Here is a 27569-nt window from a genome sequence, read left to right on the forward strand (position 1 = left end):
AGCCCTCACTCATAGATAGTCCACACGTTTGAATAACAGACACCTCCAATTCCTCAAGTATGCTGCCCAACAGACTTCTACTCTGTGTGTACGTGTGTATGACTCTATACATATCAATCAGTTAGCACCATCTGTCATGGAAGCCAAGCACAAAGTCCTTCAGCGTCCCTTGATTCTTCTAGCTCCCCGCCTCATGCTTAATATCCAAGAATGAAATCCAGCATTGTTGGTCCATGCAATGACTCTTATCTTATTCCGGATGAGACCAACTCCATCATGTTCTCTGAGTGAATAGTCCCAGAAACTTGATTGTTTGTGGGCAGCTTTTGGCATCTGCACTATGCTATTACTACACAGTGCCCCCAAATAGTTTGAGGATATAAGCAAATTCCATCTCCAATGGTCTTTAGTACTAACCACCAACTCTAATCATTTTAAATTCCAATATCAGCCCTGATAGAATTGAGATCCTAGAGGTTTCAAGTTTCAGATTTCACTCTCAATCTGTGTTTATTGGGACTATTTGTGTTTGATGTCCATACATTAGTGATAACCAAATATCCCAGTTCCATGATTTTGCAGTCCAACAGAGGCAAGACAGTAAAAATTGAGTCATCCGTAGTTCTCTTTTGGAAGATCACGTTGATCAATATGCACCTAATAAATGCCATTGATTGCTTGATTCTATAATTCTGTTATAAATCCAGCTTCATTTAGGTAAGAAAAACTTCTTAAAATAGAGGAATGTCAGTCAAACTTTCCAGGAATTTTGCGATAGATTTACAGAAACCTGAAACATTTCTGTGTTGTTACAAACTGACTCTAAGTAGAGGTTACAAACAAAAGTTCTGTTCTGTAGTTATCCTTTCTCTTGGTTTACTTAGTTACATGTGATAGAAATGATGTTGCTGTCAAAACTTGGTCATCTTCATTTATCCTCTTGATTGTTCTGGAGAGGTGACCATGATGTATTTACATGTTCTCTGTAGCCTTCTACTTAGCTGCAATAGTGCTTTCTTTGCTACCCAGACTCCATATATTTTCTTTGTTATTTCTTATAAGCAGCATGGCCTAGTTAAAAGAGCACAGGTGGAGTCAGAGGATTTAGGTTCTAATCCTCGCTCTGCCACTTGTAAGCTATGTGACCGACCTTAGGAAAGTTGTTTAACTGCTCTGTGCCTCAGTTTCCTCCTATGATAAATGGGGATTAAATCATATTCCCGCCTGTGATCCCCATGTGGGTCAGGTACAGTGTCCAACATGATAACCTTTTATTTACCCCAGTGGTTAGAACAATGCCCGGCACATAGTAAGCACTTAGCAAGTACCATAATTATTATTACTGAAATTATGATAACTTTTTCATCTTGTTAAAAATGTCATTGTGATCAACTAGTGGTGCAAGAAAATGAAGAGGCTTCATTTGTTATCCACAATGATTTTAGGCTCCCAAATGTGCTATAACCATCATCATCAATGGTATTTTTTGAGTGCTTTTTTCTGGTATTTGTTAAGTGCTTATTATGGGCCTGGCAGTGTACTAAACACTGGGGTAGATTCAAGATAATCAGGTTGGACACAATTCATGTTGCTCATGGGGTTCACAGGAATAATCCTCATTTTATAGATGGAGTAACTGGGGTCCAGAGAAATTAAGTGACTTCCCCAAGGTAAAACAGCAGGCACATGGAAGAGCTGAGATTAGAATGCCAGTCCTTTTGACTCCCAGGCCCATTCCACATTTACACTCACTCCCTCGGTGAACTCATCCGCTCTCACGGCTTTGACTACCATCTCTACGCAGATGACACGCAGATCTACATCTCCGCCCCTGTCCTCTCCCCCTCCCTTCAGGCTCGCATCTCCTCCTGCCTCCGGGACGTCTCCACCTGGATGTTGGCCCGCCACCTAAAACTCAACATGAGCAAGACTGAGCTCCTCATCTTCCCTCCCAAGCCCGGTCCGCTCCCAGACTTCTCCATCACCGTGGATGGCACGACCATCCTTCCCGTCCCGCAGGCCCGCAATCTCGGTGTCATCCTTGACTCGTCCCTCTCGTTAACCCCACACATCCTATCCGTTACCAAGACCTGCCGGTTTCACCTCTACAATATCGCCAAGATCCGCCCTTTCCTCTCCACCCAAACGGCTACCTTACTATTACGGGCTCTCGGTATATCCCGGCTAGACTACTGTGTCAGCCTTCTCTCTGACCTCCCTTCCTCCTCTCTCGCCCCGCTCCGGTCTATTCTTCACTCCGCTGCCCGGCTCATCTTCCTGCAGAAACGATCTGGGCATGTCACTCCCCTTCTTAAACAACTCCAGTGGTTGCCTATCGACCTCCGCTCCAAACAAAAACTCCTCACTCTAGGCTTCAAGGCTCTCCATCACCTTGCCCCTTCCTACCTCTCCTCCCTTCTCTCTTTCTACCGCCCACCCCGCACGCTCCGCTCCTCTGCCGCCCACCTCCTCGCCGTCCCTCGGTCTCGCCTATCCCGCCGTCGACCCCTGGGTCATGTCCTCCCGCGGTCCTGGAACGCCCTCCCTCCTCACCTCCGCCAAACTGATTCTCTTTCCCTCTTCAAAACCTTACTTAAAAATCACCTCCTCCAAGAGGCGTTCCCAGACTGAGCTCCTCTTCCCCCTCTACTCCCTCTGCCATCCCCCCTTTACCTCTCCGCAGCTAAAGCCTCATTTTCCCCTTTTCCCTCTGCTCCTCCACCTCTCCCTTCCCATCCCCACAGCACTGTACCCGTCCGCTCAACTGTATATATTTTCGTTACCCTATTTATTTTGTTAATGAATTGTACATCGCCTTGATTCTATTTAGTTGCCATTGTTTTTACGAGATGTTCTTCCCCTTGACGCTGTTTAGTGCCATTGTTCTTGTCTGTCCGTCTCCCCCGATTAGACTGTAAGCCCGTCAAACGGCAGGGACTGTCTCTATCTGTTGCCGACTTGTTCATCCCAAGCGCTTAGTACAGTGCTCTGCACATAGTAAGCGCTCAATAAATACTATTGAATGAATGAATGAATGAATATAATAATGTTGGTATTTGTTAAGCGCTTACTATGTGCCGAGCACTGTTCTAAGCGCTGGGGTAGACACAGGGGAATCAGGTTGTCCCACGTGGGGCTCACAGTCTTAATCCCCATTTTACAGACGAGGGAACTGAGGCACAGAGAAGTTAAGTGACTTGCCCACAGTCTCACAGCTGACAAGTGGCAGAGCTGGGATTCGAACTCATGAGCCCTGACTCCAAAGCCCGTGCTCTTTCCACTGAGCCACGCTGCTTCTCATATCTGCAGAGCAACGTGTTAAGCACTTATCATCTCTAGGTGGAGTGTGTATGTGTAGTCCACACAATAGCTTTTCCTTTAATTAAAAGACCTAAGTTTAGGTCATAGAAGAGCATAATTAGGTCATATTTTATGTCTGTCTCCCCCTCTAGACTGAAAGCTCCTTGTGGTCAGGGAACGTGTCTACCAACTCTGTTATATTGTACTCTCCCAAGCACTTAAGACAGTGCTCTGCACACAGTGAGTGCTCAGTAAATACGATTAATTGATTGAGGAACAGGAGGAGTGCCCACCAGGTGTGGTGCATTGTAGTAGTTCATTAAGAAGTACAGAATAATGAAGTGTCATTCTCCTTGAAGAAGCTTTCTTTCTAATAAAAGGGATAAACATAAAATATGCTCTGTCACAGCCTCAGCTGGTACCCAAGACGTCTGAGCTACTGCCGCTGCTAGTTTCAAAAATGAAATGTTGTCCAAGCACCGTAATTCATAATCAATCACTGTTGATTTTGGGAAAAAGAAAATCATTTTTGTACAGTATTACATTCAAATAGTGGGTGAAAGTTAATCTCGTATCTTGAATGTGTTTCCTTGATTGAGACTGCTTCAGACCTGAAAAGTTCCCCCCAAGTGAGCATATTTTGCATTACAACACACCATTCATTATGCAATCAATCATATCTATTGAACAGTTACTGTGTGCAGAGTACTGTACTAAGTGTGCTCAAATTCCAAAAAAACTAAGGTTGGGCTTCACAAGGGGACAGTGTGATCTACATTTGGAAGAATGTGAGCCTCAGCTGCTTTTGATATAGTGGACCACCCCTTTCTTATGGATGCCTTACCTAAACGTGACTTCACTGACATTGTCTTCTCCTGCTTCTCCACCTATCCCTCTGGCTGCTCATTCTTTGGCTCCTCCTCTAACTCCCACCTCCTAACTCTGGGAGTCCTTCAAGGCTCAGTTCTGGGTTCCCTTCTACACCCACTCCATGGAGAACTCACTTGTTACTATGGTTTCAGCTACCATTTTTATGCAGATAATTCCCAAATTTACATTTCCAACCCTGATCTTTCTCCTTTTCTTCAGTCTCCCACGTACTTCCTTCTGTCTTCAGGACATTGCTACTTGGATAGCTCACTGGCACCTCAAATTTAACTTCAGTGGTAACTTGAACCAGTGGTATTTGTTAAGCGCTTACTATGTGCCAGGGATTGTGTCCAACCTCATTTGCTTGAATTCACCCAGCTCTTAGAACAGTGCCTGGCATATAGTAAGTGCTTAACAATACCATAAAGAAGATATTTCTGCAGTTCCGATCTGCTGTCTCTTCAACAGGAATATTGGGAGCTCACTCCCATCGTGATTTTCCTGACAGAAAACTTATGTTGCTTCTTTGTAGGATTACCGAAGATGCAAGTCATCAGGACCTACAATGGGAACCCACAGCCCACAGATGGGCCTCCGCTACAGGTCCAGCCAGGTGATACAGTGGAGCTTCTGCAAGGAGATGCACACAGCTTATTTTGGCAGGTACCGTCTGAACGTGTGGACCCTTAGTGGTTCCTGTTTTTTTATGGTATTTGTTAAGTACTTACTTCGTGTCAAGCACTAAGTGCTGAGGTAGATAAAAGTGAATCAGATTAGGCACTGCTCCTGGCCCATATGGGAATTGCAGTCCAAGTAGGAGGGAGAACAGGTATTCAGTCCCCATTTTTACTGAGGTACTGTTAAGTTAGACGACTTGCCCAAGGTCACACACAGCAGGAAGGTGGCGGAGCTGGATTTAGAACCCGTGACCTCTGACTCTCAGGACTGGGCTCTTTCACTAGGCCACGTTGCTTCTTAGGCTGCTTCTCCATGCTGCTTCTGTTGGGAAATACATGTGCCGAAGTGGAAAGACCACAGGTGTGGGAGTCAGTGGGTCTGGATTCTAATTCCTGCTCGCTACTTGCCTGTTGTGTGACCTTGGGCAAGCCCCTTAAATTCTCCATGGCTCAGTTTCCTCATCTGTAGTACTGGAATTCTATATCTGTTCTTCCTATTTAGCCTGTAACCTCTGTCTGAGATAGGTACTGAGTCTGACATGTATCTTGTATCTACACCTGTGCTTAGTACAGGGCTTGGCAGAGTAAGTGCTTAACAAATACCACAAAGTACAACTCTGGCCTGTGGACCTCACTGAATAGTCAACAGTCTTGCAAACCCTAAGCTTTTGTCCTGCTAGCTTCCCTACTAGCTTTTGGATTCATTCATTCATTCAATCGTAGTTTTAATGCTTACTGAGTGCAGAGTACTGTACTAAGCACTTGGGGTAATACAGGACAACAATAAAGAGTCACATTCCCTGCCCACAATGAGCTCACAGTCTAAAGGGGGGTTTACTCCAGTGGGCAGTGAGAATCAGTCTAACGATGAGATCTGGGACCAATCTTTTCCTTCATGTCAGGTCCAATTTCTTTCCAGTCCTGGACCTGGGACCTGGCATGGCTCACTTTGGGGGCTTCCAAAGAGCCAAGATGCAGGCAGCACCTTCCTTGTGGGGTTCACTGGGTGTTCAGTGTCCTGACAGGGTTTTGGAGTCAAGGACACAACTCGTGTTTAGAAAGTCACGAGGCAGATGGGTACATAAAGGCAAACTTGGCTACAGGTCAAGATGGGTCTTGAATGTTTACTGCTTGGCCTGTTTGCCATGTGTGACTTGTTCATTTGTTAAAAGGGAATAGTTTCCATAGTAACCTGGTGTCACATGACACAGTTTGCTCCTAGAACCACAGAGGTTACTTCCGTGATTGAGGAAAGTAATTTCTAATGTGTACTCTCAAAATACACAACTCAGCCAATGCAGCTTTTGCACTGTTTAATAATGACAAGATTGCGAACCCTGTGTGGGATAGGGACTGTGTCTGATCCGACTGTCTTGTATTCACCCTAGTGCTTGGCATATAAATGCATAATTAAATACCCTTATATACAACCCTGAAAGCCTGAAAATATGATCTACTGGTTGACACCATGGAAACACAAGTTTTCTAAGCTGCTGCTTTTCTCTAAGTAATTTATTTTTTTATTATTATTTTTATAATGTTGCACAGAAAATGAAATGGTATTTGAGACAATGTTATCATGGTTTATAAGGGTTTTTCTCCATTCATCCTTTCAAGAATTAATTCATATCAACCTACTTTTTCGGTCAGTCAGTTGTATGTATTGAGCTCTTACTGGGTGCAGAGCACTAGACTAAGCACTTGGGAGAGTACAATATAACAGAGTTGGTAGACATGACCCTCCCCTAAAGGAGCATATAGTCTAGAGCTTTCAGTCCCTAATAACGTTGTCCAAACTCAACCTTTCATAACTCCATTAAGAAGCATTTTAAGTAAATTCCATGTGATGGGATTGATATTTTGACTATTTCTTGGGGGGATTTTTTTTTAAATACAGGAAAAATTGATGTGATTTATTTGAGAGGCCAGTAACCTTTAGGGTTGAGCTACTCGAACACTTTATAAGCCAGTGCTATATTTTCATTAAAACTACACAGGCTATTTCTGCCAAGGATAGGGAGTCGATTATTCATAGTACTGCAGAGAGCCTGGTGATATCTACACTGGCTGGGTGGATTATTTTTAGAAATCCCTTCAGTGGGCCAAGCCCTTCAAGAAATGCACTTGATTCTACCAATGTAGAAGTGAACAGGCTGCCTTGCGTGCTGACACGTATCTTCATCCCAGGTGCCAAAACGGCAAATGATTCTCTTGCCGTCAGAAGCTTTCTTCCTCTGAATAGCTGCCCACCAGCCTGTATCATTATCCTAACAACAGTAATTTCTAATGCTATTGAAGCAAGAGGCCCATCAGCAGTTCCATTCTACCTCCCATAGAACAAAGAGCTGGCAGTAGAGCCATGTAAACATACTTTGTTCAAACTTTCCTCACAAGAAATTAGTTTGAAAGTCAGTTTCCTTCCTTGTCCTTCCTTTCTAACAATCTGTAAATATAAACAAAATTGTCTAAAAGTGGAATGAATGCAAAAAGGGGAATGTTGCCAACTGCGGGCCCTTTTTTTAAGAGCAGATGTGGCTTGTTATTGGGCATAGCGTTCAGAGCCATTACACCGTATTAACGTACAAAGGGAAGAAAGATTCAGTAGCTTTATTCCCTTGGTAACAAAATAACCCAGCCCCATATTTATACTTTAACTAGAGATGACGGTGTTCATGCTTGAAGGCCCTGCCTCTTAGGTGGAGTTGCCACTGGAAATTCTGAATTGCACTTGTCAAAATAAAGCCTTCATGTGCAGTCGTGCAGCACCCTGCAGGTTCCTAGTCCCAGTGTCTGCAAGACACACATTTGGAACAAAAATCTGTGAAGCAGATGGGATTCCATGCACATTGTTGTTTTCTTTGTCACTCCATGATATGCTCAATGCTTTTTCCATTTTAATTGGAAGCAAAAGGTAATTACCCAGAGCGGAGCTCTACTTTTGTGAGCCATAGCAGAAGTTTATCAACTAGGAAAAGAGCTTGGAGACTTTGTACCTTTTAAACACCACCCTTCTAAGGCATGCCTACTCCTCTGTACAATGGATTTTTCTTGTGTAATTGCTAAATGGTCTACAGTTGGCCCTAGCTGCTAATGGGCCTTGGAGAATGGGCATTCCTGAGAATGGCAAGGCTCGTGGACACCTGGCCTCCCTCTTCCACTTCTGTTCGATTTTCTAGAAGTCCCTAGAAAGGGAAGTAGGAGGCTGGTGGCCCTCTGGTCTATGGTGTTGACTTGGCAGTCAACATACTCCGCATACGTGCACACACACACACTGTCACACACACACACACACAAAACACTGTGGTTAGATTGGAATGTGCATGTAGCTATGAGCTCATTGTAGTCAGGAAATGTGTCTTTCAACTCTGTTGTAGTCATTCATTCAATCATATTTATTGAGTGCTTACTGTGGGCAAGCACTGTACTAAGCTCTTGGGAGAGTACAGTATCACAATAAACAGATATATTCCCACATTTCCTGCCCAAGATGAGCTTACAGTCTAGAGGGGGAGACAGATAATATAAGTGCTGTGGTGCTAGGATGGGGGGCTGAATAAGGGGAGCAAGTCAGGGTGATGCAGAAGGGAATAGGAGAAGAGGAAAGGGGGCTTAAACAGGGAAAGCCTCTTGGAGGAGATATGCCTTCAATAAGGCTTTGAAGGAGGAGAGAGTAATTGTCGGATTTGAGGATGGAGGGCATTCCAGGCCAGGAGGAGGAGGTAGGTGAGGGTTTGGTGGTGAGATAGACAAGGTAGAGGTACAGTGAGAAGCTTAGCATTAGAAGAGAGAAGTGTGTGGGCTGGGTTGTAGTAGGAGAGTAGCAAGGTGAGGAAGGAGGCGGCAAGGTGATTGACTGCTTTAAAGCCAATGGTGAGGAGTTTTTATCTGATGCAGAGGTGGATGGGCAACCACTGGAGTTTCTTGAGAATCGGGGAAACATATCCTTAATGTTTTTGTAGAAAAATGATCCTCTCTCAAGTGGTTAGTACAGTGCTCTACACACAGGAAGCACTCAATAAATATGACTGATGGGTCAGGATGACCTTGTGCACATTGCACAAGAGCTGGAGAATATGAAGCTCCCATTCTTACTGTCTGGCTCCACTGCTGCCACCTTCCCAATACACACACACACACACACACACACACACACACTTTTGCCTGTGCATGGACTAATGTGTTGTGCCCGAGGGTGGCTGGTAAGTGAGAAGGAACACGGGAGAAGCTGGTGGGAGGGGAAGCAGTGTTTCTTCCCTTCTAGGCAAACGCAGTGTAGCTTGGCCAGTGCACATGCAAGCACAGTCCTATCCCACTGGAGGAATCAGGAGACTCAGCCTCAGCTGAAAGGCCAAGGATGCTTATGTATTCCTGAAGCACCAGAGGAGACTAGACTCATAAAAGAAAAGAGAGAACCACAGAGAGGCAGAAACTGCACTTCCTTGCCACACCTGCCATCATGAAGAACGACTCTATGAAGAAAAGTTGGCCTGTGATCTTGTGAAAACCTGACTTTCTTTCTGACGCTAATGAGATCGTTACTGCAGCCAAAGTCATAAGTAGAAGCTCCTGAGTTTGAATTGCTTAGACTGTGAGCCCCATGTGGAACAGGGTCTGCCTGGTTATCTCATATCTACCCCAGTGCTTAGTCCAGTGCTTGACATATAGTAAGGGCCTAACAAAGACCACAGTTATTTGTCAGCTGAACTCTGCAAGTGGGGAAGGGAATCGGAGCCTAGTCACTTAGAGAAGCAGCGTGGCTCAGTGGAAAGAGCCCCGGCTTGGGAGTCAGAAGTCATGGGTTCTAATCCCGACTCTGCCGCTTGCCAGCTGTGTGACTTTGGGCAAGTCACTTCACTTCTCGGTGCCTCAGTTACCTCATCTGTAATAGGGGAATTGAAATTGTGAACCCCACGTGGGACAACCTGATCACCTTGTATTCCCCCAGCAGTTAGAACAGTGCTTTGCACATAGTGAGCACTTAACAAATACCACCATTATTATTATTAAAGAGACTCTTCCTTAGCTTATGGAACACTGAGGAGAGCAACAAGATTTCGGGGGTTGCCACTGGAATCACTGACCAGATTAGATGAAAGGGAAAGGATCGCAGAAATTTTGATCAGATAGTAGTGCTCTCCAGGGCTGAGCCAGAGGACTTCATGGCCAACCAGTGAAGAATACTGTTGCCATGCACTCCTAAAATCACAGTGTGGCTTCAGACCACAGTGGGGCACTGCAGTCATGATGATCTTTGTTGCCAGTCAGAATCAGGAGAAATGCAGGGGATAATATCAAGGACTTTACCTAGTGTTCGAAGGCATTAAGAATCATCGGTAGGCTGGAGTTTCAAAAATGAATAAAAAAGTTTGGCTACCTCTGCAAGAAAAGATTATACTCCATGACACTATGGCTGGTGCAACAGAATTGGAGGGGTTTAGCACCCTTTCCCCATCACCAATGGAATTGAGCAGGGCTGCATATTAGGTTCAGTGTGTTTAGAGCTTGTCTATGCAAAAATGCTTGAGAAAAACAAGGGATTTGGAAGTTGGTGTGAGAATATGACTCTGTCCTCTGGGGAACTCTTTTGACTCAATAGGCTGAGAGGATCATCCAATGTCCTTGGATTCCCGTAACAGGAGTTGTTATCAATGGGCGATGTTGTTCCAGAAGCGTACTCACAGTCATGCAGGTGATAATGGGGTGTCCAGCTTAGCAGGCTCAGAAGAACTCTGTGGACAAACAGTTCATCTGAAGAAGAGAAAAATTATGTACCAGCCCATACCTGACAAGTTTTATACACATCCAGGGATCTCCACTCGCAACACAGAACCAAATGCTGGTCAATATTCTGCTACTTAGTGCACTGTCCAGTAATGAAAGGTAGAGGGTCCTTTGGTTATTATGATTGACAGAGTGGTAGACAGTCTTTTGGTTATTATGAGTGGCAGAGTGTGATGCCAACAGGAAATCGAGATTCAGATGAAACAGAAGGCATGCAAGCAATTGAAGTGCCCAAACTGCTTTATGGCTATGAAACCTGAATCTTCCCCAAACATTTCATTTGAAACTACTTAAGCAATTACAAAACTCTACCTATGTGCAATCTTTGATATTGGGGTGGCAAAACAGGATGACAGTGAGGTACCATTAGTAGTGGTAGCATTTATCAAGCACCCAAAAGTTACAATGCACTCTACTAGGCACTTGGGAAGAACAAAATAAAGAAGTGACAATTTCCCTGCCTTCAAAGAGCTTTAATTCTAACAGAAGAGACAAATGTAAAATACTGATAACTACAGTGGTCAAAATAAATAATTGAAAGAATATATATAAATAGTGCTGAGCTTACCAACACTGAAACAACACTCCTGTTACCCTTTCCCTGGCAGGGACTGATTAGGCAAATGGACAAACAAAGAACTGCTGTAAAAAGGGCTGAAATGAGGAAACTGTAAATAGGCTGGACTTTAAAGGAGCAAAACCTCAAATGACATTGCATAATAGTGGGCAAACACTGGGAGAAAATGGGTTGGCTTGGTGACTATCTTAGAGACTTTGGGAAGATCTTGTCCAGAAGAGGAAAAAGCTGAAATAGCATCAGACACTGTAGAGAACAAAAGCAAAAATTCAGCAAGGGGTGCCAATCTTTTAATTCACTGAGGACATTTTGAGGACACCAGAAAGAAATCAGGTTTTCCAGAAGTGCTGCTGTCTGCCTACAAGAACCATCCAACAAACTGTGTGGCCTAGTGGGGAAGCAGCATGGCGTACTTGATAGCACATGGGTCTGGGAATCAGAAGGACTGGGTTCTAATCACGGCTCTGCTGTCTGCTTTGTGGCCTTGGGCAAGTCACTTAACTTCCCTGTGCCTCAGTTACCTCAGTTGTAGAATGGAGATTAAGATTGTGAGCCCCATGTAGGACATGGACTCTGTCCAACCTGATTTGCTTATATCCACCCCAGTGCTTAGTACAGTTCCTGGCACATAGTAAGCACTTAACAAATGTCATAGTTATTATTACTAGAGCACAAGTCTGGGAGTCAGACGACCTGGATTATAATACCAGCTCCACACCTTGCCTGCTGTGGAACCTTGGGCAGGTCACTTTACTTCTCTGCGCCTCAGTTACCTCATCTGTAAACTGGGGATTAAAACTATAAGTCCCATGTAGGGCTGTATCCAACCTGATTAGTTTGCATTTACTCCAATGCTTAGTTCAGTGCCTGGCTCATAGTAATCACTTAAAATACCAGTAAAACTCCCTCAAACAACAGGAGAAAACCAGTCCCTCCTTCTAACCTACTTAACAGACATATTTAAAATCCTACCAGATTCCCCATTTTTGCCAATTTAATTCAAAATAGCAAACAATTCAGAACTAAAAGTAAGCTTCAAACCTTTGCTACATCCACTTACTGATACCGGGACCCATCAAACAGGCTATTGGTCCAAACGTCCTTTCAGCGAGAAGGCTCTTAGAGGTAACTGCTCTGGGACCTGGCTTGAAGGGGCCCTGCACTTTTCAGCCAATTTCATGTTGGCCCAGGATTGTTCTCTGCTCTGACAGTTGGACCATGCAGAAAGCAATCTGTACCCCACCTACCCTGCGACCTCTCAGGGGCCTTAGACGTAGGTTTGTTTCGTGCTCTCCAAAGTGCTTAGTACAGTGCTCTGCACACAAGCCCTCAGTAAAAACCACTGAGTGATTGATTTGGCCTCCCCAGAAAAGCAGAAGTTGTCATGTCTTATGAGACGACTCGACCCATGGCTACATCAAGGGCACATCTCTCCCAGAATGCCCTATTTCCATCTGCAATCATTCTGGTAGTGTATCCACAGAGCTTTCCTGGTAAATATATGGAAGTGGTTTACCACTGCTTCCTTCCGTGCAGTAAACCTGAGTCTCCCATGCCACTGCTGCCCAGCACAGGGGAGTAATGACTTGTAGCAGATTGTCTTCCAAATGCTAGCCACTGGACAAGCTAGGAATGAAATGGGTATGCCTCTGCTTGACTCTCCCTCCCATAGCCGAGACTGGAAGGGTACTGGAAACTCTCCAGGTGCGACCTTGAAAGGGGTAGTTAACATGTCTACCAACTGTTTATTGTACTCTCCTGAGCACTTAGTACAGTATTCTATACACAGTAAGTGCTCAATAAATATAATTGAGCATAATGAGAGGCAACTGTAAAGGGAAATATGGGGCTTCTAAGAGATGTGGCAAAACTCTTAATGAAAGAAAAATATCCTTCTTGAGAAGTGCAGCAACAGTAGGTTAAGTGATGTGATTAGCTGTTGGCCTTACCTAAAGGCACCATAATCTAGAATTTAAAATTCCTAAAGAGGGTGGTTTTGATTTGAATGTAACCAGTTCTAATCAAAGCCCCAACACTTGTCTGCTGTGTGACCTTGAGTAAGTCAACTAACTTCTCTAGGCATGTTACTTTACCTGTAAAGTAACTGTGAGCCTCCCTGTGGGACATGGGTAGTGTCCAACCTGATTAGCTTGTATCTACCCCAGTACTTAGTTACGGTGCCTGGCACATAGTAAGTCCTTATCAAATACCATTAAAAATGTACTAAATTCTGGCCCTAGTTATAGTCTGTCTTGCCAAAGAACTTCGCCTCCCACAGTATTATTTTCTTTGCTACCACGAGCATATAAAAAGATCTCGCTTGATTTCAAAATACCATAAGAAAAAAGGCCTTCGTGCTAAGTTCTGTAGCTCCAGCTGGTTGTCGCTCTGGTTTTTAGTGATGTTTCTATTCATCCATGCTTCATTTTTCTAAGTGAAGCATGGTATAAAATACAAGATTCAACATTGGGGGATCTTTGATTCCCTGGGTGATTCTGAATCCTTGTTCAGTGTCAAAGATGGAATTAAGCCATTCCTCCCCATGGTGTATCTGTCACAAGTACCCTCAAATGCACAGCTTGTTACTGGGTGTGTTGAGCACATCGCTTATTTACTCGATCATAGAATAGTCAGAGAAAAGATTTGATCTCAGTTTAATATTCAATGAGTTTGTCTTTCATTTATCATTGGGCTTTTATCATTATCTGCCATCATGGAGGGCTAATTAACAAACCCCAAAGGGGTCTCTTTTTGCAAGATTTGGGGGCGGGTGTCTTGTGGGAGTGAGGGGGTAAAAGGGTGTGCAGAGCTGTCTTTGCTTGTCCTTTTCCCTAGGATAGGGAAACCCTCTTTCACCCTCCCTTTGCCTCCCTCATAGTGTGAGTGGCAGCCTAATGAGAGCCTCTGTGACCCGGCAAGTGGGGAGGTCCCTGATCCCAAAGAGAGTGTGGCTGGTGTGAACACCCAAATACGTCCCTCAAGTTTGAAAAACTGTGCAGATTTCAGAGTTCAGAGAAAACAAAGCATGACTATAGGCTGCCGTCCCCTCCCCTCTCGCCCGCCCCCCGCCCGGCTCCTCAACTCCCTTCTGCTCAGGCAACTAAACCCCAGCCAACTGGCAAAAGTGACTGTGCTCAGAGACTTCCCACTCCAGTCCAAATTTCACTCTGCTTCCCAGATAATTTTTCTACAGAAATGTTCAGGACATGTTTCCCCACTCAAGAACTCAAGTGGTTGCCCATCCGCCTCCTCATCAAACAGAAACTCCTCACCATTGACTTTCAAGCATTCGACCATCTTGCCCTCTGTTACCTTGCCTCTGTACTCTCCTCCTATAACACAGCCCACACATTTTGCTCCTCTAGTGCTAACCTTTTCCATGTACCTTGATCTCATCTATCTTGCTGCTGATTTCTCACTCACATCCTGCCCAGCCTAGAATGTGCACCCTCCTCATATCCTTTAGATAATTTTTCTCCCTGGCTTCATGCCTTTATTAATAATAATAATAATAATAATGATGGTATTTGTTAAGCGCTTACTATGTGCAGAGCACTGTTCTAAGCACTGGGATAGACACAGGGGAATCAGGTTGTCCCACGTGGGGCTCACAGTCTTAATCCCCATTTTACAGATGAGGGAACTGAGGCACCGAGAAGTTAAGTGACTTGCCCACAGTCACACAGCTGACAAGTGGCAGAGCTGGGATTCGAACTCATGAGCCCTGACTCCAAAGCCCGTGCTCTTTCCACTGCGCCACGCTGCATCTCCTCTGGAAGACCTTCCCTGACTAAACCCTCCTTTCTTCTTCTCCCTCTCCCTTTTGTGTCCTGACTTACTCCCTTTAATCATCCCCCCTCCCAGCCCCACGGTACTTCTGTACATATGTATAATTTATTTATTATTCTGTCTCTCCCTCTAGACTGCAAGCTCATTGTGGGCAGGTAATATGTTTGTTTATTGGTATATTGCATTATCCCAAGTTCTTAGTACAATGATCTCTCTGTGCACAGTAAGAGCTCAGTATATACGACTGACTGATTCAGATCTGGATCGTCAAGGAAATTTCCAAGAATGGTGAGCTCTTGCCCAACATGGCCTACTGTAAAGAGCATGGGCTTGGGAGTCAGAGGACCTGTGTTCTAATCTTACCTTTACCACTTGCCTGTTGTGTGACCTTGGGAAAGTCTCTTAACTTCTCTGTGCATCATTTTGCTCATATGTAAAATGGGAATTAAGTACCTGTTCTCTCCCCCCTTAGACTGTGAGCCCTGTGTGGGACAGGGATGGCATCTGACCTAATTAACTCATATCTTTCCCGAGCTTAGTACAGTGTTTGGCACATAGACAGCATGTAACAGACACAGTAATTGCATACCCCTGGGCTCAAAGAAAGAATTAGGTCTGAGGTATATGAAAGACCTAAGTCTTGGACGTAGGCTTTCATTCACGTAAAACTTGTCCCCAGTTGACTTAACTCTGGGAAAGAGAAAACCAAACTCAAAAATCCACGACTCTTTGTGCCGATGACTCTGAAGATCACTGGCATGAAAAAGTGCCATTTACACTGCGAAAGCCGATCGTTTCAACACGGGACGTAAACAGCAGGGCAGGATCCCCGGAGGAGATGAGAAAACAGTGAAAGCTGATAACCATTATTCACATCTCAGATTTCCACCTCTGGGGCATTCCTTTATGGAGTGCAGGATGTGTTTATCGTGGCAATGACACCTTCGGTTGATGCTGTAAGGAACAATTTTCCTTTGCCTTTCGGTGCTCGCTTATTGGCAGCGTGACCGACTGGCATATGCCTGCCTGCCAATTCACTGCAGCTCCCCTGTGTAGAATAGAAAAAAAATAGAAGATAGAACTGAAATCTGGTGGCTGGAAATCAGGCTCTGTGTGAAAACGTACACCCTAGTTTGCCTGGAACATGTCCAGAGTCCACGAGGACTTTATTATGACAGATGTTTGCTGTAGAAGTTGTGTTCAACTAGTGTTAATTTTAGGAAAGGGACATTAGAAACAGACAGTTTATAATGGTAATAGGGCAAATGAGACCCTGGAGAGACTGTTAGATAGATAATCAACTTTATTAAAAGCCTATGAGAATCGGTCTCCCTGATTAATGGCTTTGTTGGAAAATGTTACATCACTGATAGTATTCATCTGGATGTTTGAACATTTTTAGGAAAAATTATGGGAATTGTGACATTTGCTAAGGATGTATTATATGCAAAGTGCTACAGTAAGCTCTGGAATAGATACATGATAATCAGGTCCTATGTAGAAAGGAGAAGCGGTATTTAATCCCCATTTTGCAGATGAGGAAATGGAGGCACACAGAATTTAAGTGTCTTGCTCAAGATCACACATCAGGTAAGTGGCGGAATGTGATTAGAACCCAAGTCCCCTGACACTTAAGGTCTTTCCACTAGGCCACATTGCTTCTCACTGACATATGGATATATTGACAATGATTAACATATTAGTCTAGCCTACCAAAAATCCTTTTTTGTAATTGACCTTGCTTCCAAACTGGACAGTGCTTTTTTATAAAAAATCTGAACTCCCTTTCATCCTTAATAATGGACAGAATGTAGAGGAAGATGAAATTTCACTGAGAGAGGTTGCCTCCCAAGCCAGTGAGTTGGCATTGCATGTGTCTCTTGTTCAAGACAGTAGCTTTTTCTCATCATTACCAGAAGACAGTGGTGTGTTGGTTCATCCAGTGAAAAAGCGTGAAAAGGTGATCTACTGTGGCATGAGCCTCTTTCCATAATGGCATCACTGAAGCAGCATTCCTTCTGAGAAATTATCTAAAGAGTTGAATGCCATCCAGGGTACTGTGGTTTTCATCCTTGGAAAAACCTTTCAGACTGTAGTCTGACAGTGCAATTGATTAGATGCCATAAAAGATGTAAGAGAGTCGGAAAAAATGTTAAAAGAGCTTTGGTCCAAATTCATCAATGATCAATTGGTTTGTGGAATGAACAGAGTGGCCAGACCTATTTTTGACTATAAGTCCAAGAGCAATCAGAATTGCTAAAAAGTATAACTGATGGTTACCAAAGATGAATTCTGATAAAAGCAAACATTATGAAAGTACTTCATGGCCGAACATCTGGCATAGCAGAGAAGCAGTGTGGCTTAATGGAACACAGGCTTGGGCGTCAGAAGACGTGAGTTCTAATTCCAGCTCCTCCACTTGTCTGCTGTGTGACCTTGGGCAAGTAACTTCACTTCTCCGTGCTTCACTGATCTTATCTGTAGAATGCGGATTGAGATTATATTAGCCCCATATAGGACACAGACTGTTTTCAACCTGATTGTATCGACTCCAACATTTAGTACAGTGCCTGGGACATTGTAAGAGCTTAACAGATGCATTGAAAAAAAAGCGTCAAAAAATGAAGATTAAACTCAAGATTCCATTTGTAGACATTATAAAGTAGATGGCATCAATAGCAACTACATGATGTTCTGAAAAATTGATCGTTTCACAGCCTAGTGAAAGACCACAGAATTGGGAATCAGGTGACCCAGGTTCTGATATCATTCTTTGTCACCAATTTGCTGGGTGACCTTAAGCAAATCACCTACCCTCTCTGAGCGTCAGTAAAATCAGTTGTATTTATTGAGCACTTATTGTGTGCAGAACACTGTACTAAGTGCTTGGGGGAGTACAATGTAACAGAGTTGGTAGACATGTAAAATGGGGAAATCTGCCCTCCCCACCTCATAGGTCATGAGCCCTTTGTGTCTGTCCAAACTGATTAGCTCTATCAGTCTCAGTGTTTAGCACAGTTTGTTTGCACCTAGGAGGCACTTAATAAATTCTCTATAGAGCATTTTGCCCAGTGGGTGTTCAATAAATGTAGCTTCTATGATTATTACTAGAACGCTTTCATGATAACTTGGCTGAATCAGAAATGAACCCTGTCAGGCCCTGTATCATCAGCAGGCAGAGTGAAACTGTCTTATGAAGTAGGACATGTCTAGTACGGTCTATCTTGTGCAGTCAATCAGTCGTATCTATTGAGGGCTTACTGTGTGCAGAGCACAGCACTAACTGCTTGGGGGAGTACAATTTAACAATATAACAATCTCTCTTGGTATCCCCTGGGCCCATACTTCCCTCTCTCTCACCCCCAGTGATATTTCCAACTAGATTGTTGACAAAACCAGAGCCCTTAGGTGCAAAACTCCCTCAAATATTAAATTCCCAATCAGTAAGAAAATTGGTAGCATATGAGATAACATGATATCCTCGATCTATCACTAGTATTTATTGAGTGGCTATTGTGCAGAGCACTGCACTAAACAATTGGAAAAGCACCGGAGAATTAGTAGATGTGTTCTCTGCTGTTAAGGAGTTTACAATCTAGTGAGGAAGATATGCCCATTTAGATCCTCATCTTAACGTATGGAAAATATCTTCCTTTGGCATCTGGCCAGAAATTCTGCAGAAATTGTCCTAGTCATTTTTTCAAACAGTGAAATTGAAGAAAGCAAATGGATTCAAAATTGGAATGTTTGCCAATACCCAATAAACAAGCATATTTATCTTGTTGCATATCTATGTATGCAGTTAGTTAAAACCAATGTGTTGCTAGGTGACAATTTATGGCAACTTGGTCCATCACAGCCCCTACTAGCCAAATTTGTCTTGTCTCTTATGATTTGGGAGAATAAAACTCAAAAACTTAGTTGCTTGTGGATAAATGTAAGAAGTAAATTGGTGGATTACGTTCTACATAGAGTGCAAAGAATCAGGTGATTTGCCTTCCTTTGCACAAATTTGTGACTTAACATTTTCTCCTTTTTTTTTTTTTAAATGCAGCAGCGTATTGTATCCTGAGCCTTCTTCCCCTCCCCCAAATTGGAGGCTGAAGAATGATTGTTACTACATGTGGGAGTGAGATTGGGAAGGGTGACATTTGCCGTGGTCGTACTCATGTGTGATTAATCGTTCAGTAATCTCTGAAGCAGTACCAGGCACATAGAGAAGGGGCTTAGAGCATTGAAACTTGGGAAATTTTCCCATTTTGTTAAGTAGCCATTAATTCTGATCCTTTTTCAACCCATTCCATTCATGTTTGAAAGGGCTCAGAACTATTCCACTGGGGGCCCTATGGCCTCGGTCCAGGTGATATTCACTGGATTAATGAGCCACAGGCAGCATGCACATGCTCTGGGTTTGGCCTAACGTATTATGTGCTTTCTCCATGGAGAGACTCGAGAAGCAAACAATTTATACAAATTTTGTAAAGGTTTCGGGAGATGACATCCTACTATGAAATGTTCCTGTCTGTGGAGCTAGAAAGGGAATTTGGACCAGGATTCTTTTTGGCAATGCACAGAGAAATCAGTATTTTGTATGTCACTGATACATTGTGAAATCCACATTTGAGAATTTTGTTACTACCCTAAATAAAATCCAACGAAAAGGACTTTTGAAAATAAGGGTCGCTGGACATTGGCTATGTTGTAAACAGAGCTTGTGGTGTGTTTACAGTCTGCAACTACAGTGGCGCTTTCTGGCTGTCTCTGCAGACCTGATCTTGGGGTGATGGTCACCAGAGTAGACCCCCAATGACTCCACTTGACTAAAGGACTGTTTTTGACAGTGAGTGGAGTTGGCAGGGCCCAGGGCTGTGTGTGTGGCCCACAGGCTCCAGCTATTCTCTTCCTGTCCACCCAGGTTCCCGTGAAGTTCTGTAACCAAAATAACCCTGGAGAGGTGGAGGCTCTTTCTGCCCTCTTCTCTCCCATCCACAGGCTACAGTCACAGCCTCAATACCCACTAGTGGCTACCAGCCTTCACCCTCTCACACCTACCCACCAGGGACCCAACAATGGCAGTTACATATACATTGAACACATACACAGACTCTAGCACATATTCTCTCTCACACTCAAAATCTCTCTGTGAGATTGTGCCCATGTGGACGATTTTGCTCAGAGTGAAGCAGAACCACCCTGAAAGCAGGAAAGGAAGTGAGACTATGGTCACATTTAGCCACCTCTACTTGGCCCAGATTCTAGTTGTCCATTTCCTGCCTTCACTGGCCTCTTTGGCCTTTATGCCAGGGATTGTTATTATTATTATTATTATTATTATCATGGTATTTGTATAGTACTTACTGTGTGCCAAGCACTGCTCTAAGTGCTGGGATAGATACAAGGTAATCAAGTTGGACACAGTCCCTGTCTCGCATGGGGCTCATAGTCTCAATCCCCATTTTACAGATGAGGTAACTGAGGCACAAAGAAGTTAAGTGATTTGCTCAAGGTCATATAGCAGACAAATGGCAGAGCTGGGATTAGAACCCACAACCTCTGACTCCCAAGCCCATGCTCTTGCCACTAGGCCATGCTGCTTAGTAGCCCTATTTGGCCCTGTTTTAATGTTTCTTTTCTCTCCTGTTACTGCTGTGCCCTGAAACAAATGCATCTGCTTTGGAATGAGTCACGGTGATGGTGTGTGAACGATTGTATATGTGCGTGTATGGGAGTCTGAGTATATTGTCCTCTTGTTCTTTCCAGTGACTTTGTTCCTCCAGTTGCCACGGTTCATTGAATGTGTGTGTGCAGTTTGTGAAGAGGCCCTATCCTTTCTGGGTGGGTTGTATGCAGGCCACTTCTCACTGCGTTACTTTCATTCAGGAGGCCTAGACATATGCAGGAGAGCTGTTCATGCAGGGCTTGCCATTAAAGAACTGGTGGTGCTGCCTTATGGTGGTCAATGGTCATAGGCTGGGAGTCCTCTGGCTCCCAGATCCAGATTCCTCGAGTATAATTGTGACTGTTAGAGATGTGGTCACAAAATTTGTAACTTCCATAGGAACTGTAGCTTAGCAGATAGAGCAAGGGCCAGGGAGTCAGAAGAACCTGGGGTCTAATCCCGTGTCTACTGTGTGACCTTGGGCATGTCACTAAACTTCTCTGTTTCTCCGTTACCTCATCTGTAAAATGAGAAGAGTGTGAGCCTCATGTGGGACAGGGACTGTGTCTTATCTGATTAACTTGTAACTACCCCAGTGCTTAGAATAGTGCTTGGCACATAGTGTTAAGCACATACCATAATTATTATTATTAATAATTACTATTCTCTTCTGGGACAGGACAGTCGTGGGAGCCATCTAAATTGAGGAGAAGTTTATCTGAGTGAATGGAAGAGATAATGGTCAGATTCTTCTGATGTGAAAGTCTCTCCTGAACCATCTTGACACTTTTTCGGGTCCAGGAGGCACAAATACCCTGATGGACCCCAGGCATCAACATCAAAACAGTGTTCCACAAATTACCATGACCTGTCAGATTCCCCCTATAATCATGAATGTAGAGAATTAATGGCACACAATTGCAAACTTGAAGAGAGGACTACCAGGATATTCAACATGAAACAGAACTAGGCAGCATGCAGAACTCCACAGAGAATCAGTCAATGGTATTTAGTGAGTGTTTACTGTGTGCAGAATGCCATACTAAGCGCTTGCGACAGTGCAGTATACCAGTGTTTATTGCTATATTGTACTCTCCCTAGCACTTAGTACAGTGTTTGCACACAAACACTCAATAAATATGATTGAATTGAATTAAACCTCTGAGAGCTGGCTCAGAGCAGAACTCTGTTGTGGCAGTGATCCTCAGAGATCTGGGAATATTGTCACCAATTATATTTATTGAGCTTTTACTGTGTGCAGAGCACTGTACTAAGTGCTTGGGAGACTACACGACAACAGATATGGTAGAAACGCTCCCGGAACTGCCCTGAGAAACTGCTCCAGGTTCAGACATTCTTACTCATGTTTGTAACAGTGATGAGACCACCATTCAAGTAACTATTGCTTACCAGATAAAGAGGAAAGCATTAGCAGAGAAAATGTGTGTATGCATTCTCAATTTCTCTTTCAAGACTTTCACTGAGAGCTGTCAAGGATTCTAGTTTAACTTCCTATCAACAGGAATTTACTTTTCATTAAAGACAGGGAAATTGTCAAATGTTTTATATGTTTCATGCCTTTTGCAATTAGGAGAACATGATCGAAATACAAATATCTCTTCTTCTCAAGCAGATTATGCAAATGGTTTTCATACTTTCTAAAGGCATTAATTTTAAAAGAAACCCAAATATTACTGTTAGGTTTCTAAGGACCCTAGACAGGTAGAGAGAGAGGCTACAGAATAAATGTGAATGAGCAGCAAAATGGAATGCATCAAGTCAAAAACAGTTAGGAAAATGAGAATTTTTAAACTGTATTAGTACTTACATAACCAGAAAAAAATGTATTCCACTGCTATATTGCAAGCTGATGAAAATAATAGTAACAACAATAATAATTGTGGTATTTAAGTTCATTCATTCAATAGTATTTATTGAGCGCTTACTATGTGCAGAGCACTGTACTAAGCGCTTGGAATGTACAAATCAGTAACAGATAGAGACAGTCCCTGCCCTTTGATGGGCTTACAGTCTAATCGGGGGAGACAGACAGACAAGAACAATGGCAATAAATAGAATTAAGTGCTTACTGAGTGCCAAGCACTGTATAAAGCACTGGGGTAGATACAAGATAACCAGGTCCCACTTGAGGCTCACAGTCGAAGTCGGTAATGAATCCTCATTTTTCAAATCAGGGAACTGAGGCACAGTCTTGGCCTAGATCCCATAGCAGACAAGTGGTGGAATGAGGATTAGAACCCAATGGAGAAGCAGCGTGGCTCAGTGGAAAGAGCACGGGCTTTGGAGTCAGGGCTCATGAGTTCGAATCCCAGCTCTGCCACTTGTCGGCTGTGTGACTGTGGGCAAGTCACTTAACTTCTCCGTGCCTCAGTTCCCTCATCTGTAAAATGGGGATTAAGACTGTGAGCCCCACGTGGGACAACCTGATTCCCCTATGTCTACCCCAGCGCTTAGAACAGTGCTCGGCACATAGTAAGCGCTTAACAAATACCAACATCAGGTCCTCTGACTCCCAAACTAGTATTCTTTCCACTCGGTCATGCTGCTTTTCATTTCGATATTTGATGTAGCCCACCACTGAGAAATAGTTTGGAGACTCCCTGAAATATGTTTGAGAACTTTTTAGGTTTAGGTGTTGACTAATTAAAAAATATTCTGTTGGAATTTGTGATCTATATTGTAATTTTTAATTGGCAAACTTTCTGCATTCTTCTTTTAGGGGCGGAATTTAGCATCTGGAGAGGTTGGCTTTTTCCCTAGCGATATAGTGAAGCCTTGCCCATGTGTAAGTACACATACATGATTGTTTCTTCAAGAACATTAGAAAGAAACTTTTCTGGTTCACAGCAGACATTTTATTACTCTGCCCTTCTGCAAATTCACTGTCTTGTATACCGTTCTCCAGGGTGTTGGGCTGTGCTGTTCAAGGCTATTTAAAACAGTAACATTGTTAGAATTTCCATCATAGGACTGGAATTTAAGTGTTGAGGAAATGTCCACCTGAGACAAATTCACACTGGGTAATTTTCAAAATTAGATTGACTAAAGACTTTTGAATAAAGAAGCTACAGAACAAGCACATTATGCCAAGCTTTTCCTTTTTCCAGTGAGGTGCGGGTAGCTTGGATCTAATTTATTCCCTAGTCACTTTGGATTACAGAGAAATATTGCACTGTAAATAATGTGCAAAAAAGCCCCATAAAAGTCCACAGTGCCTTGAACCAAATCTCTAAATGTATTTCTTGGCATATTTCAACTTGTCTTTACTGTTTCCTTTAACATGGACAGACAGTCCTTGGCCTCAAAACACTGATTCACAATTTGGGTGATACAAGTAATGTCAATCAGTCAATTGTATTTATTGAGTGCTTACTGTGTGCTGAACACTGTACTATGTGCTAGGAAGAGTACAATAGAACAGATTTGGTAAGCATGTTTCCGGCCCACAATTTAATGAATTGTCCCTTATTTGCAAAAATGATACTTTGTAAAATTACATCCAGTAACATACAGTATCCTAGATCAATGCTTAGAACAGGGCTTGACACATAGTAAGTGCTTAACAAACACCATTATTATTACTATTATTATTATTATCAACAATAGATAGTTTGCAGGGAGGAAGAGGGAGCTTGAGAGGAAGGGGACGAGGTTTTTATTATAAGACTCCTTTAAGCTTTGTTCCCAACAAAATTAAATTCTTTCATTTTATAGCACACTAGTACCTGTTAAATGGAATTACAGATAGCATGAATGTTGCTTCTAGAGAATGTAAAATATTTTACACCCTTCAATATTTTCTAGATTTCTAAATGAAATATGGTATCTATTAGTGATCACGTTGTTTATTCAAAAGAAGGTTTTAATATATGTGTAATTTTATTTCACAATTTCAGAAATCCTTGTATCAGTGATAATAATAATAATTATTATGGTACTTGTTAAGCATTTACTATGGTCCAAGCACTGTTCTAAGTGCAGGGGGAGATTCAAGTTCATCAGGTTAGACACAGTCCCTATCCCATATAGGGGTCACATTCTTATTCCCCATTTTTAGATGAGGTAACTAAGGCCCAGAGAAGTGAAGTGAGTTGCCCAAGGTCAAACTACACACATGTGGTGGAGCCAGTATCATGACCTTCTGACTCCCAAACCTATGCTCTATCCACTAAGCCATGATAGATTTTTCATATAATTCTATTCCTGTGCATCTTAATTGACTATGCAGCATTGCGTAGACATCTTTTTTGTCTAGCTCTGTAATTCACGGAGAGAAGCAATTCAGTGAACAGTATTTTTATTCTATGTTGAAGCATTAAAGCAGTAAATCTCGCCCAGTGGAACATGGCCAAGCCAACCCTATCCAAACCCATTTTCAAGGAAAGATCAGGTGCAAATTTCATTGAGAACTTAGAGAAGGCAAGTTGTGGGCTTCCAACATTTCCTTGGCCACTATATTTGTGCTTGCAGCTTTACAGCAATGTTTTGCGAGAAAGTATGCACAAGATGGTAAATGGAGATTTCAGTTCCAGTCTGAGAAACAACATGACCTAGTACTAAGAGCATGGGTGTCAGAGTCAAAGGATCTGGGTTTGCATCTTGGCTTTATCCCCCTGGCCTGCTGGGCAAGTCACTTAACTACAATCTGCCTTAATTTCCTCCTTTGTAAAATGAGGATTAAATAACAAGTTCTCCCTCCTACTTAGAGCCCAGTGAGGACAAGAGCTGTGTCCGACCTGCTTATCTTGTATCTGCCCCAGTGTTTATTATAGTGTTTGGCACATATTAAGTGCTGGTGAACCAGCGTGGCTTAGTGGAATGAGCATGGGCTTGGGAGTCAGAAGTCGTGGGTTCTAATTCCGGCTCTGCCGCTTGTCAGCTGTGTGACTTAGGGCAAGTCACTTAACTTCTCTGTACCTCAGTTACCTTGTCTGTAAAAAGGGGATTAAGGCTGTGAACCCCACAGTGGACAACCTGATAACCTTGTATCTATCCCAACACTTAGAACAGTGCTTGGCACATAGTAAGCGCTTAACAAATACCATCATTATTATTTACAAATACCACAATTATTATGATTATTATTAACAGTAATAATAATGGTGATGTTATTATAGAATTATTATTACTATTACTATTAAGAAGCAGCATGGCCTTATTGGGAAGAGCACAGGACTGAGAATTAGAGAACCTGGGTTCTGATCCTGGCTTTGCCACTTGTCTGCTGGATGACCTTGGGCAAATCATTCAACTTCTCTGCCTCAGTTACCTCATGAATACAGTGAGGGTTAAGACTGTGATCCCTATGATCCCTATGCTTTGCACACAGTAAGTGCTGAATAAATATGATATAAATAATAATAATGTGGGACAGGGACTATGTGCCACTTAACTATCTTGTATCTACCCAAGTGCTTAGTACAGTACCTTGCAAATTATAAACACACAACAAATACTATTAAAAAAAGGCTATAAGGTTAATAGAAATCAGAACAACCTGACTAATGAACAAAAGAGTGACTTGCAAAAACCCTATGAGCTTTAACATGTGGACAGGGACCCCTTTGTCAGTCAAGAGGGCGTAAAAGCGTGAAATGGGTTTTCTTTTGGGATAAATTAAGAACCATGCTATTACACCTGTACTGGAATAAAAATAAAATGATCTCCACTACTTTAAAACAGAAGAATGACCAGAGCAGAATGATAAATTGGTGCTCCATGGCTGTTAACCTGGAAGGGTAAAATAGAAACATCTTATTATGACAAATGTGCAGCTAAAGACATGGCAACATTGATCAGATTTTTGAAATACGGTAACTTTTTACTATTGTTATTAAATGTAACAGTCTTTACCACCGTCCAATATAAACATGTCTAGAAACAGCATAAAATGCATATATCAAATGACTTTGGGAATGAATATTGAATGAAAAATTACTGCACTCCAAAATAACTCTCTGGAACCCAATCTTTTCTTCGATATTTATACAGTTTTTCTCCTTCCAGAATGCAATCTACAGCAGATGTCTTTTTTTTCTTTCGTTCCTATATAAAGGTTGTTTGGCTTCCCTGACTTTGTGGTGACTTTTAATGGCTTGAGATATAGAGATCTTTGCCAGCCAGTGGCACCTAGAATAATGTTTGATTTCTTTCTCTGCAGGGAGTGAGTAATGTTTTAACTTTTGTGAAACTCAGAGAGGAAAGAAAAAATTCAGCATTTTCCACATTCCTGACATCCTGTAACCCAAGACTATTTTGCAGTCTTTCCCAGAATTAGTTTGGGGAGTCCATTGTATGGTTTACATTTTACCCAGCTGAGGATAATAAGGAAAAAAAAAATGGTGTAAAGAATTGAGAAGAGGGAGGATTTTGTTCAATAGGTCAGTTGTCTAAATGCACAAAAACAACCTTATAAATAAATAGAAACCTGTAACCTCTAACCTAAGAATCAGAATGGCCTAGTGGGAAGAGTATGGGCCTCAGAGTCAGAAGGACCTCAGTTTTAATGCTGGCTTCGCCACTTTTAAAAAAAAAAGGTATTTGTTAAGTGCTTATTATGTGCCAGTCACTGTACTAAGCACTGTACTAAGCACCTAAATAGTAAGTGCCAGGCATTGTACTAGGCAAGTACTAAATCCATGTCCCATATGGGCCTCCCAGCTTTAATCTCTTTTTAACAGGTGAGGTAACTGAGGCACAGAGAGGTTAAGTGACTTGCCCAGTGTCACACAGTAGACAAGTGGCAGAGTCAGGATTAGACCACAGTGCTTCCCATGGCCTAGTCAGCTGTATGTCCTTGGGCAAATCATTTAGCTTCTCTGTGCCTCAGTTACCTCATCTGTAAAATGGGGATTAAGTCTGTGACCTCCATGTGGGACATGGACTTGTCCAACCT

At 42.8% G+C, this 27569-nt stretch overlaps 1 protein-coding gene and 1 non-coding gene across 3 annotated transcripts in view; one reads left to right on the forward strand and one right to left on the reverse strand.

The window, feature by feature from the left end:
• The window catches only part of VAV3 (vav guanine nucleotide exchange factor 3), a 333180-nt gene that overhangs the window by 278400 nt on the left and 27211 nt on the right, over positions 1 to 27569 (forward strand). For both annotated transcript variants that reach the window (XM_029063268.2, XM_029063269.2), the window contains exons 20-21: positions 4703 to 4833; positions 23394 to 23459. In XM_029063268.2, the coding sequence (XP_028919101.1) occupies positions 4703 to 4833; positions 23394 to 23459 (197 nt within the window). The remainder of the gene's footprint in view (positions 1 to 4702; positions 4834 to 23393; positions 23460 to 27569) is intronic.
• On the reverse strand, positions 12790 to 12927 carry LOC114811616. The gene has a single exon (XR_003759312.1). It is a non-coding gene; the product is annotated as a small nucleolar RNA SNORA7 (small nucleolar RNA).

This window comes from Ornithorhynchus anatinus, chromosome 4 (genome assembly GCF_004115215.2).
Source record: "Ornithorhynchus anatinus isolate Pmale09 chromosome 4, mOrnAna1.pri.v4, whole genome shotgun sequence".
Classification (NCBI taxonomy): Eukaryota; Metazoa; Chordata; class Mammalia; order Monotremata; family Ornithorhynchidae; genus Ornithorhynchus; species Ornithorhynchus anatinus.